The following is a 16,226-nucleotide window of genomic DNA, read 5'->3' as shown; positions in this document are numbered from 1 at the left end:
TCCCGATCTGAGTCATTATAGCCTGACAGACGCTCGAGACTAAATACTCGACGATCACATAGCAAAAGTCCAACCAGAATACCGAGTTCGACAGTAGCAAATAGACCCACGACTAGTGTGACTGTTACTAATCATAATAACATTCCTAACCCATTGCAAGTACAAACTAGGTACTCTAGAATGGCACAGGCCGCCGTAATAACACAGGCTACACGCTTTTGCGGTAGGGTAGAAAAGGGTCATCCTGACAAAATTAAGTTAGAAGCATATACAGTATCTCAGTGGATAACAGAGACTGAAAGTCGAATTTCAGCTAGTGGAATTAAAGATGAACGCAAGAAAATAGATGAAGCGTTACTCTATGTTAGTTCCGAAAAGGGGGATGCACATCGCACTCTCACGTCCCCTAAGTTTCAGGAGATTCCGACCTTCGCTGAATTTAAGAAGGTGTGTCTAGAATTATGGGAGCCCATTTATCAAAGGGATAAATGGTACAATATCTCCCAGTTCCTTCATCAGAAATACGATGGGGAAAGTATCGCAAATTTACATACGGACGTCGAAAACGCAATCCGTAACTTAACCACAGATTTGAAACGAGCCGGCGTAGTTATTGGCGATCGTGATGCATTTAGTCGTGACAAAAAGGATTTAGTTAGTATGCAAGAGATTTTGAATTACATAGTTCATGGTATAGTATATGACGCTATCGGGGAAGAAGAAAAACGAGTCTTTAAGAAACAGGATCCTGATCCGAAGCAGGATAGTCTAGCAGCTTTAAGATTTATGGAAGAGGAAATGTGTAAAAAGGGACTAAATCTGGCAAAAGAATTTACAGGTTTTGTAAATAATGGAAACCCTAATAGGAATAGAAATAATTTCCAGGGAAGGACAGATGGTGTCCCAGACAGATCTAGAATTATTAAGCATAGACAACAGGGAAAACAAGATCCTAAGAATAATCCAAAGTACAGTAATGGGAAATTTTTCCAAGCAAACAAGAATAGTAAAAATAGGCCTCAACAGTATAGAGGAAATCCAAACCATAATAATCCAACTTCATTCAGCCCAAATCACAGTCAGAGCTTCGGAGATAATAGAACACAAAATAACAAGCAGGAACAAAATTGCGCAAATTGTGGTTATTCCAACCACACAACTCAGAATTGTAGGCGACCAAAGTATTGTTTTCATTGTAATAGGACAGGTCACCTAACACAAAATTGTTGGTTCAGAAATACCAATACTAACCATAATGCCCAAAGTAATACACCCCAAAATAATAATCAGACTCAGTGACAATTACAGAAGAGGGTAATACACGAGAAAGCTTCATTACCAGTAGAAAATGAGAATGAAATAGTTACGGTAGGTCAGGAAGATAATTTCAAGTTTCCTTTTGAAGTAAATAAGGAGATAGTATTTTCAGTAAAGGATAAAGAAATATGCCAAGAAGATTTACCTATCATCCAAACCAGAATTAATAATAAACCATGCTCAATCCTTTTAGATACAGGCAGTACAGTATAATAGATAAACAAACCTTAACAAAACATTTAGGCTTTGCAGATATAGAAATACAAGGTCCTGGTAGAATTATAAAAGGAATAGCCGGGAAACAAATAAAGGCGCTAGGCAATGTCACACTGGACATAGAGATTTTAGACAAAACTTTTAAGGAAGTATTTGTAGTATTAGAAGAAAGGTTTTATCCCACTAGCGCTGTTTTCATATAAGGCTATGCGAAGATGTAGAATAATGTTAGATTGTGGAGAAAATAAAATAAATTTACCACGCAGAAATAGAGAAAATGTTTGTTTTCAGCTAGAAGAAGGAAAGTCTTGCATAAATCTGATCAATTTATCTGAGACGACATCTTCTAGAGAAGCGAACATCCAAGAAACTAAGATAGATAATAATGCTAGCACAAATATTAGAGGAATAAGTGGTAGAAATAATAACTTACAAGAAATGTCCTTAGCCAGGAAGGATTCTATGATAGATTGTGCACAAATAAATAATATTAACAATGCAAGCCTTGATACTCAGAATTCTGAACAGAGCTTTGACTCTGAACAAATTACTCAGCTGAACAATTTATTGCCGCGGAACATATTAATGCATGCGAACAAATGTATGAAGATGAATCAGAAATTGATTGTACATATCTTATAATGGATGAAAATAAAGAAGAAAAATATATCAATGAAGTCCTGTTATTAGGAACAATAAATAAGGGTGAATTAAACTCAACAATACTACTGGATGAAAATTCGGATGAAACAGATGTCTGTTATTTCTCAGAGATACGAGATGACGAAGAAATATGTTTAATCAGTACTGCAGATGACCATACTGTCACATTGTACTTAATAGAGAAGTAGTTTTGTACCCGCAATGTCTAACCAAAGTTTGTCTTAGGGCTAAAGCAGACGAAGACTTGCATGAAAAAGACGTAATGCTAACTAATGAAAACTTACCTGACTTTGTTAGGATGGACAATTCTCTAGTTCACGTGAAAGGTAATAACTGTGAGACATACGTCCAGAATTTTTCAGACAAAAGACTAATACTAAGACCTGGTATAGAATTTTGAACAGGAATTGTAGTGAATAATCCTTTACTAACACTAAGTGAAAAAGCATTCTTCTCTCACACAGAACCGAGTTCAATTCTAAATAAAGAAGTAAATAATACAGACTTTCCTCAGAATAGAGTTAAACTATTACAAATATTGGAAAAGTATAGAGATGTCATTGCCTTAGAAGGAGATAAGTTAGGCAGAACAGATACTTTGCAACATAAGATTTTAATACAAGATGGAACCAAACCATTTTATATCCCTAACTATAAGTTACCCATCAGTCAACGACCGATCGTAGATCAGTTAATTGAAGAAATGAAACAAGATGGTGTAATAGTACCTTCTAAATCACCATATAATTCACCTCTCTTATTAGTTCCAAAGAAAGATGGCACTTGGAGAATGGTAATAGATTATCGGAAATTAAATTCACACACCATTCCAGATAGGATGCCAATGCCAGTTATAAATGATATGTTAGCTCAATTAGGTGGAGCAAAGATATTTACGTCATTAGACTTGCTTAGTGGATATTGGCAAGTACCTTTAGACGAAGAATCCAAGCCCTTGACAGCTTTTAGTACTCATAAGGAACATTTACAGTTTGAAGTCATGCTCTGTTTGGTCTTACATCATCTCCACTAACAAATTTTACTAGATTAATGCTCCAAATCTTAGGAGACATAGAGGATGTTTCATTATACCTAGATGATGTGGTCATTTACTAGTAAGGACTTGGATAGTCCACTTTAAGACATTAGAAACAGTTAGAAAGACTAAAGAGCGCAGGATTAAAGATAAAGATTAAGAAATGTCAATTCATGATGAAATCATTAGAATATTTAGGACATGTCATCAGTGAAAATGGACTGCGTATGCAGGAAGGGAAAATAAAGTCAATTGTAGCATATCCAGCCCCAAGTAACTTGAAAGCCTTAAGAAGATTCTTAGGTATGGTTGGCTACTATCGCCCTTTTATTAAGGGATTTGCCACTATAGCCAAACCATTAACAGATTTAACAAAGAAGGATGTAATTTATGAATGGAAGCCAGAACATGAAAAAGCTTTCCAAACACTCAAGGAAATGATGACAAGAAATCCAATTTTAGTATATCCAGATTTCTCAAAAGAATTTTACTTAGCCTGCGATGCTTCTAGTGCAGGTGTAGGTGCAGTTTTAATGCAACAAGGAAAAACCAGAATGAGAGCAGTATATTATGCAAGTAGAGTTTTGAATGCTGCAGAAAGAAATTATAGTACTCCACCGAACGAGAGTGCTTAGCTCTTTATTGGGGATTACGTAAGTTTAGGCATCTATTGCTAGGACATAAAGTCAATGTGCTAACAGATCACAAACCTATTTGTGATCTATTTAAGAAAAGAGCATTCACAAATAATATGAAGTTTAACAGATGGTTCATAAGTGTATTAGAATTTGCCCCAGAATTTAGATATATCCCAGGAAGATATAACACTATTGCAGATGCTTTGTCAAGGTCGCAAGAAGAAAACGAGAAACAAATCACAACTAACACTTTCTGTTTTAGTTGTCAGATCATAGATCTAGATTTAGAAAGAGTTCAGATCGAACAGCAAAAAGATGCTAACATTAGAAAAAATAGTGGGTAAATTTAATGCAAAATGAGGATGATCATCTGAATTTCAGTTAATTCATGGAATTCTATATAAAACATCAGATGAACCGAATGCTTGTTCACGATTGTATATACCTAACACACTAACCAAAGAACTATTAGAACTAACACACTCTTACAAGTTGTCAGGACATCCTGGAATAAAGAAAACATGTAGAACAGTCTCTAGAAACTATTTTTGGCCGAATTGCAATGAAGAAGCTAAAAGATTTGTTGAAAATTGTTATATCTGTAACGTACACAAGGGTAACGTTAATGTAAAAGCCCCTCTTGAGAAATATCCATCAGATTAACTCCTTTTCAAGTAGTTTCAATGGATTTTGTAGGTCCATTTCCAAACACAACTAGAGGTAATCGTCAGATTTTAGTTTTCATAGATTACTTGACTAGATATGTTGAGATCATTCCAGTCAGAAACAGAGAAGCAACTACTGTAGCAGAAGCTCTGAAATCTAGAATAATTACTAGACTTCATGCCCTCAAACATTATTATCTGATAACGCAGGAGAATTTACTAGTGACATTTGAAGAAATTGTGTGAGTTTTATGAAATTAACAAGTGTCAGGTTACAGCTTATAAACCAAGCTCTAATGGAGCAGTAGAGAGAACAAATCGTAAGATAAAGGATGTACTGAAAACTTTAGTAACTCCACAGACTGAAGATTGGGACTTAATACTTGAAGACGTACAGTTCACTATTAATAACAACCTGTAAATGAATCTGTTGGGGAAACCCCACACTTTCTGTTATATTGGTTATCAGAAAAGAATGCCAAATACTTTATTAGACGAAGCGTCCCCCCTCCAAGACATACTTATAATTACGAAGACTACGTTGCATGGAAAACAAGACGGACTTTCGAGACCGTAAAAGGCACAAGGGCTCGATTGAAGGAGTTACATCAAAAGTCTAGTAAGTATTACAATAAGCAATCAACAGTCCCAGAATTAAAAATAGGTCAACAAGTATATGTGCTTAATCACAAAGTTGAAGGACCTAATGTTAAAGTAAGTCCTAAATTTCAAGGTCCATATAGAGTAATAGAAAGATTAAAGTTAAATAAATTTAAGCTAATGCATGAATCAACTTTAAGTGAAACTGTTGCACATTGGAACCATATTAAAATAGTACATTCCGACATTTGGTCAGAAGAACATTTAAAGAATTTTAAAGATTTAAAGGAGTCAAGTAGTAAGGAAAACAGTAACATAAATGATTCCCATACTTCATCAGCATTAGTGACTCCGAGATACAATTTAAGGAAAAGATAGGACCAAGTGCAACAGGTCAATAACATTGTTGTATAAGGTTTACTGCTTAGAATATATTTGCAGGAAATGGATTACACTATGGCTCATGGTGAGCGATATCTGCATCTCCCTCTTGCAAATCAAGAAGGGAGCAATCCTAAAAGAACATGGTCATGTCAAGATGATACACGACATAGCGGTTGTAACCATCAACATTACAACAGTAGAAGAACAGCAACAAGAGCTTCATAGTTTAATGGCTAACATTGAAAGTCTCATGTCTAATAACCAGAATAATTCTATTCTTTTTAAGCTTAGGGAAGATATTAGTCAAGTGTTACCCAAGAGGGTTAACAAAAGATCGCTGTTACCGTTTATAGGCACAGCCTTAAACACTTTGTTTGGTGTAGCTACTGATGGTGATGTAGATAAAGATAGGGCTAGAATAGAAAAATTAGAGTTATGGGCCGTGGAACGAGGTACCATCATGACTAAGGTCATTGATGCAACTAACAAGAACCAGATTTGATTGTTAAACTAAAGGACTTTGTAAACAATATGGCTCAGAATATTACTACAGAGATAAATGACTTAAACAAGTCACAGTATGTAAATAAGTTATTATTTGAAACAGAAACCTTTTTGTTGAATCATAAGGAATTGCTAAATGCAGTAATGTTAGCCGCTAAAAACATTTTATCACCATACCTCATCAGTCCTAGTGAGTTGCACCTTGTAATTGAAAAATGTATGTTAGATCATCACTTAAAACCGCTGGTGCAAGATGTTCTTACTTACTATAGCTTGATTAGTGTAAAGCGGGTTTCTGATCACATTGTGTTGGTGATCCCATTTAACAATAATGAAGTTAATAACTTAATTTCCATTTACCCTTTCCCAATGCTAGTAAACAACAAGTCAATTGTTTTGAACCAAGGCATAGTACATTTTGCATTGCAACAAAATTCACTTCTGTTGGTGAAATTAAGTGAAAAAGATTTTGATGATTGTATCATGCTGGAAACTAGGGAATTTGTTTGTAATATACAGGGTTTTTACCAGCCACTTAACAAGTTGTATTGCATTGATGATTTGATTAATGACAGGAATGGTGATAATAACTGTGAGTATATCCCTTACAGTCCTGTTTTCAAAGCTCAAATTTTATATGATGAAATGGTAGTGTTTTCACAGAATCAAGTAACAGCTAGGGTCACTTGTAGGAATAATCAATCTCAGATAATATTTAACAACATAAAATCCTTTGTGACATCTTGTGAAGTAGTTATTTTGAATTATTTGTACTACAAGCCTACCATTTTTGCTTCTTATACCTTAAATTTATCTAGCCATATCAATAATTTTGTTAATGTCAAGGATTTCAAATTATCCAAACTTGAATTAGAGTCATTTGACAAACTTGAAGCAGCTAATCAATTTTTCCATATGTACAAGACTGACATTTCCCCTATCATGTCCATGATAAATATTGTTTTGTTAGCACTCACCATAGTTGCTTTCATATGTATTGTCAGAGTGTTAGTTGTTAACAAACTCAACACCATTAAGTCTTTACTGAAAAATTTGCCTTCAAGTAACTAATATACTAGCATTATTGTATATATATATAACCATTTTTGATTTATTTCATCATTGTATTTTATTATGTATAATCATTTTTGTAATTTTAGGCATTGAGGTCACTGCCAGTAGGTGGCCGAGTGTTGTTAGGAAACAATAAGAGTCTGTCTAGAAATAGCTAGGGAAAACTTAGTTAGGAAAACCACTGGTAGAATATATATAGTGAAAGTAGAGTGATGAAGGATCTACCAGAAGTAAAGGTAGAAAAAGGAGTAGATGTGTACAGCATAAGTCTGCACGAATAGCAGTTTCGTAAACCAAGACCAAACATTGGCACTTGTTTACGAAAAACAGTAAGGTGCTAATCTCACCAGAAAAGTTGAACTATGACTCCTTCAGTGGGTGGTTACCGTCAAGGGACGAAACCAATCAGATGAATCTAGAGGTGGCACCGGAAGTAATGAGAGCCATTCATGAAGAAGTAGGAGGTGTCCTAAAGGACATGTGAGGAGGAGCTAGAAGAAGTAGTTAGGTCGAAACTTCATTTGAAGTGCGAGAGAAAAGTAGTTCAGAACCAGACCTCATACGGGGAGGCTGCGCTCCTTCTCACTCTGTTCCAAGTGTAGTGTAAAGTGTGTAACTGTGCTTATTTAATTATAAGTAAGTTTTATAAAAGTGGTGTTTTACTTGCCCAGAATCCCGGGTCGTTTCCCATATAAAACCAACAAATCAAACTCCTGAGAGACATAGCCAAAACTAAATAAATATATTACCTGTTCCTATGAGAAAAGAAACTCAACTGTAACAAGTGATAAATGAAGGTTAGCCCATATAACAGATAACCTTTCAAACATTACCCGTAACAAGAAGTGAACCAGAAGAAGAAGAATAAGAACTCGTAAGTACGACACGCAACATAACGAAGAGAAATAAAAATAAAGACTAACCACAAAAGTAAGTAGGCACGACATAAGTGGTCATAACAATAGCCTATATGTTTATTCATGGTTATAAACTATATAGGCTATGCCCCAGTTTTCAAAGGAGAATAAATGATCAATACAGTAAAGTAAAAGATACCTATGTACAAGAATAGGCTACTTTACATCCATTCTTGATTTTGCATCAAGAATGTAAGTCAATTTTAATTTGAGAAGACAATCATATAAAACAAATGGAACAAAATTGTGTAAAACAATAGTAACCTATTAGGATAAAAAACCACATGGTACAGGGGTGTACCATGTATGATCAATGTGTACAACCCCAAGAAAAGTACATTATAACGCGTCCTGACACCGGAGTAGAGGTCTTTAGCTCCGTTTCTCACCAACAAGAAGTCGCGTCTGACGCCCATCTCCGATGTCAGGACACGTTATAATGTACTTTTTTTGGGGTTGTACACATTGATTGTACATGGTCCACCCCTGTACCATGCGGTTTTTTACCCTAGTAAATGTTTATTCACTGTTAACATCAAATGTTAACAATGAACAGCAGCCTCTCCCTCACTGGATACCTTTTGTGGGCATTTAGGTAGCTAGTGGTATGTAGGTATTTGTTGTTGCTACGTATCAGCAACCCAATCATTGCCAGAGAATTGCCTATTGATGCTATGGCGGCTACCAAGAACGGAGCGGAATGAAAAATGCAGTAGGGTAAAACATCACAGCAGGCCAAGCAGGCCACCTACAATCAACAAACCTAGCCACCCTCCGAAAAGTACATTATAACGCGTCCTGACACCCGAGATGGGCATCAGTCGCGACTTCTTGTTGGTGAGAAACGGAGCTAAAGACCTCTACTCTCCTTTCGAAGTAAGTATTTTCTCCAAAGTTAGAAATTAAGGCCAAATTTTAAGATTTAAACCGAGGAGGGTACTGAAAATGGCGCCCACAGCAGTGGAAATCTCACCAAAACGCTTTAGCAATTTTTACTTACAACTAAAAATGTTTCGAAGATTGACGCCATCTCGATGTTTACGGAGTCGCTTGTGTCAACAAACTTTCCATTTCCTGTGATAAATCCGCACACCACTTGTACCCACAGATGCTGGAGCACTTTATCACAACAATCGAAACACGATTTCTCACCAAAAACAAGCCAGGAGTAAACAGCTGTTTTGGTAGAAGCATGGACGAGAAGCGTGCTCTTAGCTAATTTTTAAATAAGTAGTAAAACATCAATATTTTACATATTTATGATGATTAATTTGAAAATATTCGTTATTGAAAAAGTAACTCGACTCTGACTCAAATTTAAGTAATTATTTTTTCTGAATTAGAACGTTCTTTTAAGTTCTGTATTATGACGTCACATCTTGACTTTCGTACCTATTGCAAATAATTGCTATACTCAACTGTCATTGCAGAACAGTTTACCAGTTATTCATGCAGATTGTTATCAGCTATACATGTAATTGTTATAATCGTAATGCGCATATATCTTTATTATTTACTTTTTGGCATATATGAAGATGTTTTACTGCTGGATTATCGCCGTAGTGTGACGCAATCGTTTTCGGTCCATGGGCCTCTGTCTGTTTTCGCACCATAAGAAATTATGGGGCCGAATTTGCAATGACCAGAAAGTCGTTAAAAGAGGAAAGTTAGCATTGAGGGGCATATGTTTTGACTGAGAAAAATACAAATTTATTCAATAGCTAGCTTGTAAAAAATACTTGATTACAAAAAACTTGATTGACAACTAAGCAGCATGTCTACTATGGGTTTCAGAGACAGTGCAAGCACGTTTTTGGGCAATACCTATTTCTGTAACGAACACTCGTAACAGAACGAGATTTTGCTATAGTGCATTACACCCAGTGCCGTAATTTATAAGGGTATCGTGAATCACTAATCGTAAAGAATAACGACACTTGTCCTTGTACCAAGAGACAAAAAACTCCATTATGCAGAAATGGATACGAACACGTGTATAAAGCTCCACCTACCCACTCCCCACCCCCCCCCCCCCTCCACCGCCATCCCTTTTCTTCTTCGTTCCTCCGCCTTCCTTTCCTCTCTCTCTCTCTCTCCTCTCTCTCGTCTCTCTCTCTTCTAATTCTCTCCTCTCTCTCTCGTTTGACATCTCCTCTTATAGCTCCTCTTAGTCTATCGTATCTCGTGCGCGGTCTTCTCTTCCTCGCATCGGGTAGCTCTCCTCTCTCTCTGTTGCCATTCGGTATGTGTTGACCCTCCACTGGGTATAAGACTACACACAAAACGTTGAAATTGGTGAAATTAGGCTATGTATTGGAAGTATATATACATAAATATTAAAGCAATTTTATCATTATTGCATTACTATGACAACTAGAATTCATGGAAACAGTTTATAATAATGGAACGGCGTATGTGTGAAGCCTCCACTAATGTGGCAACGATGATTTTGCCATTCTTAGCATGCAAACATTAAAGGTTACATTTATTTCTGGCATACGATTATTAAAGAAATTCAAAATACTAATAAAGACTGAAATCAATGAAAAGTGCTAGCAAAAACAAAAAAGCAAAAAAAACAAAAACGTAGTTGTTTCCCTGCACTTTTCCGTATTCGTTCCTCTATGGTTTTCGGCAGCCAGATGTACGAAAACGTTAGAAACATTTGATTTTATCTACTTTAGAAATATCTGTATTTTTTCGGGGTAATTTGGTTGCAAAAAAGGGATAATATACATGAATTAAATCAAAATTTTTAAATAACAAAGTAAATTTAAACTAAATAACGAGTAAAGTAAACAGTTTAGGGAATAAAACTTTTGCAGTTTCATCGTCTGTCGTCGTCTGCTGTTCGAAATTGTGTTTATGGCGCGCGCGCTTAGAAACCAGGAACAGCAACGGGTTTAAAGTGCAATGTGGAGTGAACTGAGACCAAAATGTGTATAATAACAATCAAATAAGCACTGTGGAGTTTCAGTTGTGATGGCAGTAAGGATAAAAACCGCCGATTACAAGGTAAGAATGAATTCAGTTCCAACCATAACCCTGGGAATAACAAGTTTCATACTTTCACTAATATAGGCAACAAAATGTTGTTTTATTGTGCTGATTACAACTGCAATCTTGAGTAAGATCAATAAACGTTACATATATACGCTAACATTGTTCAAATGAGTGCTGGGAAGGCTGGGGAAAGATGGTGGCCGTCACTGATGAGAACCGTCCATGCAAAACGTAGCCGCCATATTGGATTTCAAAACTGCCTTGAAAACATATTTTACGAAGAGCTCACATGCTTATTTTAGTTCGTATGGGGCTTTCATATATCACAATATGTTGACGAAACTTCAGTCTTTTAAATGGTATGCTTAGAGTTGCAATTGTATTCATGTTTCACCAATTAAATATCGAGTGAATAAGACCCGTCCACCGTGATGAGGGTTGGCCTGTCGTGATGTTCTACCCTATCATCTGTGATGAAGGTAGGTATACCTACCTAGGTAGCTAAGTATCTAGCCCTACCTAGCTACGTAGGTCTGCATGTGCTAGTAGGTATACTATTATCAGTCTTAATGAAGCTACTACCTAGCTATCTGTCTATACTAGCCTTCAAAATTCAGACTCTAGGAAAATATTATAACCAAGACTTTTTCGGAGGGTGGCCAAAACCGGGGTACCTATTCTGTGAGTTATCCAGTCCACTCGGTTGTTTACCCTAGTAGACTAATGTCGTGTTAGCTAGAGGGCTCTCTCAATTTATGTTACTCTAGATCTATTGCTTTATGTCTAGGGTAGATCTAGGGTACCTATCCCCGGCAGCCTAGACTATGGCAGTTGCGGTTTTTCTATGCAGTTTTACCTACTGAACACAAATTTTAAGTAATATCTATTCGAACGACCGTAATTATAACCCCCAGGGGCCAGTACTAAACACGGCAAAATACACTGGGCGCCCCAATCCCTAGTGGATGTCGTATCCGCGGTTACGTTTCTTGCAGGGTAATTCAAAAGAATAGTTCCTTACGAACTGCAAGGACATAACCGCGGATACGACATCCACTAGGGATTGGGGCGTCCAATGTATTTCTATGTGTTTAGCACTGGCCCCTGGGGGTTAATTACAGTCGTCCGAATAAATAGGTATTACTTTAAATTCTTGTTCAGAGCCTAAATAAAATAACATAGGAAAACGTCAATTGCCATAGTCTAGGCCACTGCGGATTGCTTCTGTAGAAATACCATGTCTAGTCATGGGGTAACGCGCTAACTAATCTAGCTTCCTGAATCCCTTTTCCCAGGGGATATGGACTGAGCTTATGCAACAAGGCTGACCTACACCAACTGGGATAGTCTAGCTATCCCAAGGCCAAACCAAACGAATTACTAGTAATTGATAGGTATGTCTAGGCTACTACCTACTACTAGTCTTGTAGTTTTCAGTCGTCAAAGACCGACTAGCTTACGTACTATTTCATTTCATGACATTAAAATGGCACACTTACTCTGGCCAGCAAATTGGGAGCTCGAGCTAGAGACATGTTTACTATGGTAGTCACCGACGGAGTGCAATGTTACGACTTGCGAGTTGCGAGAAGTGAATTTAGACTTCGGGACCGTTCAGAAGTTATTAAGAACTAACAAGTGTATCGAGAAGTTACACAACGATGCCTTTCGATACATTAAAGATATACTAAATGCATGTCATTATTTGAAATGCGCAAAACTATAGTAATTTGAACCAGCAAACTTCAACTGTGTACACCGACTGCTCAATTTACATTTGGGGTTTATTAGTAAACGTAAAACTATTCGGAAATTTGCATTCACTTGAATACTGAACGAAGTTTTGTTGTTTAGAGTAGTTCATTTGATTAATTATTGTTATATGAATGCGTTTATTTTGGAAGAAACCGATATGCATTTAAAGATATAATGTAGTTAAATGATATATATATCAGAAAAAATTTACTTGAGCAACTATTCGTTTGCAAGTTTTGTTAATTAATAGATTTGATATATTATAGAAAGAACGTACCCATGACGTAACTAAAACAATTTGTTAACCTTTATTACGCAACAACTGCATGTTACGGACTGTTGAAGAGGAAGAGCCTGTCCCAGCAACGGGATAATTAATATATATATAATATAGATATATTATATATATATATATATATATATATTCTTAAAAAATCACAGTAGATGCACGTGACTTCATAAATAAGCGAATACCACGGGAAAATGATAGTCAGAAATCCAAGCGCTTTCGTCTTTATTCAGACATCGTCAAGGAGCTACTAAAGTACAATTGGAGAGGAAGGCCTCAGGTACAAACAAGATCAGGAATACCAGATGGTTAATTATCAAAAGGGTAAAAATTAAAAGGGATAATCCAGGATTATCGGATATCACACGGTCACAAACTTATACAGATTCTGACCCTAACCGAAATTACAAAGTATCTTTACAGTCCAAAACATGTAAAAACTAAATATATTAATTTTGTTGCTTATATTTATCTACAACCTTTTTCATTATGAAAGCATCAAGTTTAAATAAACCAAGACTTAAATTTAGAACATTTCTATTATTTGACTTGATAAAACAAGATTCAATGATATTCCTTTTAACTGTGTCATTACATGGGACTAAGGCTCTTGCTTGACTCCCAGTTAATAGGATGGTCTAAATCTCTCATATGTACAAATAATGCATTCGATATTTGCCCAGTTCTCACAGAATATTGATGTTGCTTGAGACGCTGTGAAAGAGAATTTGCCGGTCTGTCCGTAATAGACTTTATCACACTTTTTGCAAGGAATTTCACATATGCAGCCTGGAAGATCTTCAGGAGAATTTTTGATTACTAAACTCTTGACATTAATATTACTGAAAACAACATTTATGTTAAAAAGCTTTAAAATTCTAGGAATATCTAAAAACCTTTCATCATAAGGTAATTTTAGAATGTTATGCTTACTAAATTCAAGTTTGTCATTAGTTGAATAAAATGTTTTTCTAGCTCTTTTCCATGCCACATCTACAAAAGTCCTTGGGTATTTAAGTTTCAATGCAATATCCATAAATAGTTTTAATTTCAGCGTCAATAAACTGCGGGCTACAGACACGTAAAGCCCTTAGGTATATATATATATATATATATATATATATATATATATATATATATATAATATATATATATATATATATATAATATATATATATATATATATATATATATATATATATATATATATATATATATATGGATGTATGTATGTATGTATGTATGTGTATTACAAAGCATTATGTGGAAGTAAGAGTGGTATGAATATTTTTTCTTTGTAGATAAACAAACTATTCACAAATATGTGGTGCATCGATGGCCGATTTTCGAGAAATGTTCACAAATTAGCTTTGAACAGTTTTGAACAGTTAGTTATCCATATAAATGCATTCTAATGTAATGTTGCAGAACCAACTTTCCGTATAATTGTCTAATCGCAGTACATCTTCGTTGACTTTAGTTCGTACTTTAATATTATTATTTTCATGAATGTAAAAGGAAGACACTTAATAACATTGAAATTTATAGTCCTTTGATTTTATTTTATATTTTATTTTATTACAAATTAACAATAGTTGTGCCATAATGTTTCCAGTTATGTTCTTATTTTTACATATGTTTCTCATTATTGAATTAGTGATACAGTTACAATAGTAAAAATATGTAAATCAAAACGCAAACATATGATAAAAACGTCAATCAGCGGAAATTATTTTAGTGAAAAAATAAAAAAGTTAATTATATTTCAGGTGCATTTTTATATTTTGTACGTATAATGTCTTCGTTTAAACACACACGTAAGTACGCACGTGCGCGCATATATATATATATATATTATATATATATATATATATATATATATATATATATATATGTGTGTGTGTGTGTGTGTGTGTGTGTGTGTGTGTGTGTGTCGTAAGCGATCACATTTGCGAAATTGGCTTCTTTGATACAGACTTTTTCATATTTTATTATTTCTACTTTTTCTCTTCGAAATTCTGAGTAAGGACACAATCAAGGGGTGGTTTCCATTTATTTCACTTGCTACGGTCTATTTCGCCAGCGTTACAGGCTTTACCAAGCAAGAGCTAAGTTACAATAAGATCCTCCATTCTATTTATAGCTCCAAGAGGACGGCAGTTCTTGGGGGTGGAAGATATGCGTTCCACTGGAACATCGTAAGTAATTTTGTAAGGTCTTCCTAAGATACACGAAGCAGGTGCTCCATTTCACCCAGTCATCTCACGGAACACTCCAAACTATAAACTAACTAAATTTCTTGTTTTTAACTCTTGACTAAAGATAATTTTTTGCTAGTCAGTTCCACCAAGTTTAAAGAGGATATACTAATGTAAGACTTAGACTATGTATGGTTGGCATGGACTTTGTTTTTACCAATGTCATTTTAAATACTTTTCCAGATCAGAATGCATCTCAATCATTTTAACAGGACTTTTTTTCTATATTTAAAGCTGGCCGTGCTGAACCTGGACTTTATCTTAACAGTTATTTTGAGGAGATGGCTATCCAGTCACCACTGGGTCTCCATTCTTGCGAAAATCTGGAGGGGCGCATACTGGAAGACCGCTGATGATACGTTCGCCCTATTTCGGTTTGAACATTTTGCAGTCCTTTCTAGAGTTCGTTAACAACCAGCACCCAAAATAAAGTTAACTCTGGAGAAGGAAGTTAATAACCGGCTTTCTTTCATCGTTCCAGAAGTGACTCAAGATATTACACAAGTAGGCTATATATGAAAATAAGACATTTATTGGTTTGCGCATGTATGTTTATAATTCTTGTTTCTTTAAACCAAACTCTATTTTAATTCTCCTGCACAGGGTTTTCTTCCACTTATCAAATTGAATTTGCCTCCATGAAGGGACGTTTTAACTAATTTCTTTCACGATTTTTTTTTTTTTTTTTTTTTTTTTTTTTGAGATCTCTGAGCAAATTCTTAACTGAAACTGAAAGCGTACAAAGTTGCTCTTTCCTTCATGATGATACTTTTAGGGGAAAATGCACGTCTACTATTCAAAAGGATTTCCTTGTATTAAATGTGGAAATAATTCCCAGAATTGTCATGCAACGCCAGTATGTATCGTGGGTAATCATGGGATGCTCGAAGAGGCTGAGGAAAGTATG

At 35.4% G+C, this 16,226-nt stretch overlaps 1 protein-coding gene across 1 annotated transcript in view; it reads right to left on the bottom strand.

The window, feature by feature from the left end:
- Window positions 1-12,845, bottom strand: part of LOC135221892 (methylmalonyl-CoA mutase, mitochondrial-like) — a 169,835-nt gene extending 156,990 nt beyond the window's left edge. Inside the window, exon 1 of the mRNA XM_064259869.1 lies at window positions 12,517-12,845. Coding sequence (XP_064115939.1) covers window positions 12,517-12,552 — 36 coding nt within the window. The 5' untranslated portion in view covers window positions 12,553-12,845. The remainder of the gene's footprint in view (window positions 1-12,516) is intronic.
- Between the last annotated feature and the right edge of the window lie 3,381 nt (window positions 12,846-16,226).

The sequence above is a fragment of the Macrobrachium nipponense genome, chromosome 3 (genome assembly GCF_015104395.2).
Source record: "Macrobrachium nipponense isolate FS-2020 chromosome 3, ASM1510439v2, whole genome shotgun sequence".
NCBI lineage: Eukaryota > Metazoa > Arthropoda > Malacostraca > Decapoda > Palaemonidae > Macrobrachium > Macrobrachium nipponense.
This window is presented reverse-complemented; position numbering and strand designations above follow the sequence as displayed.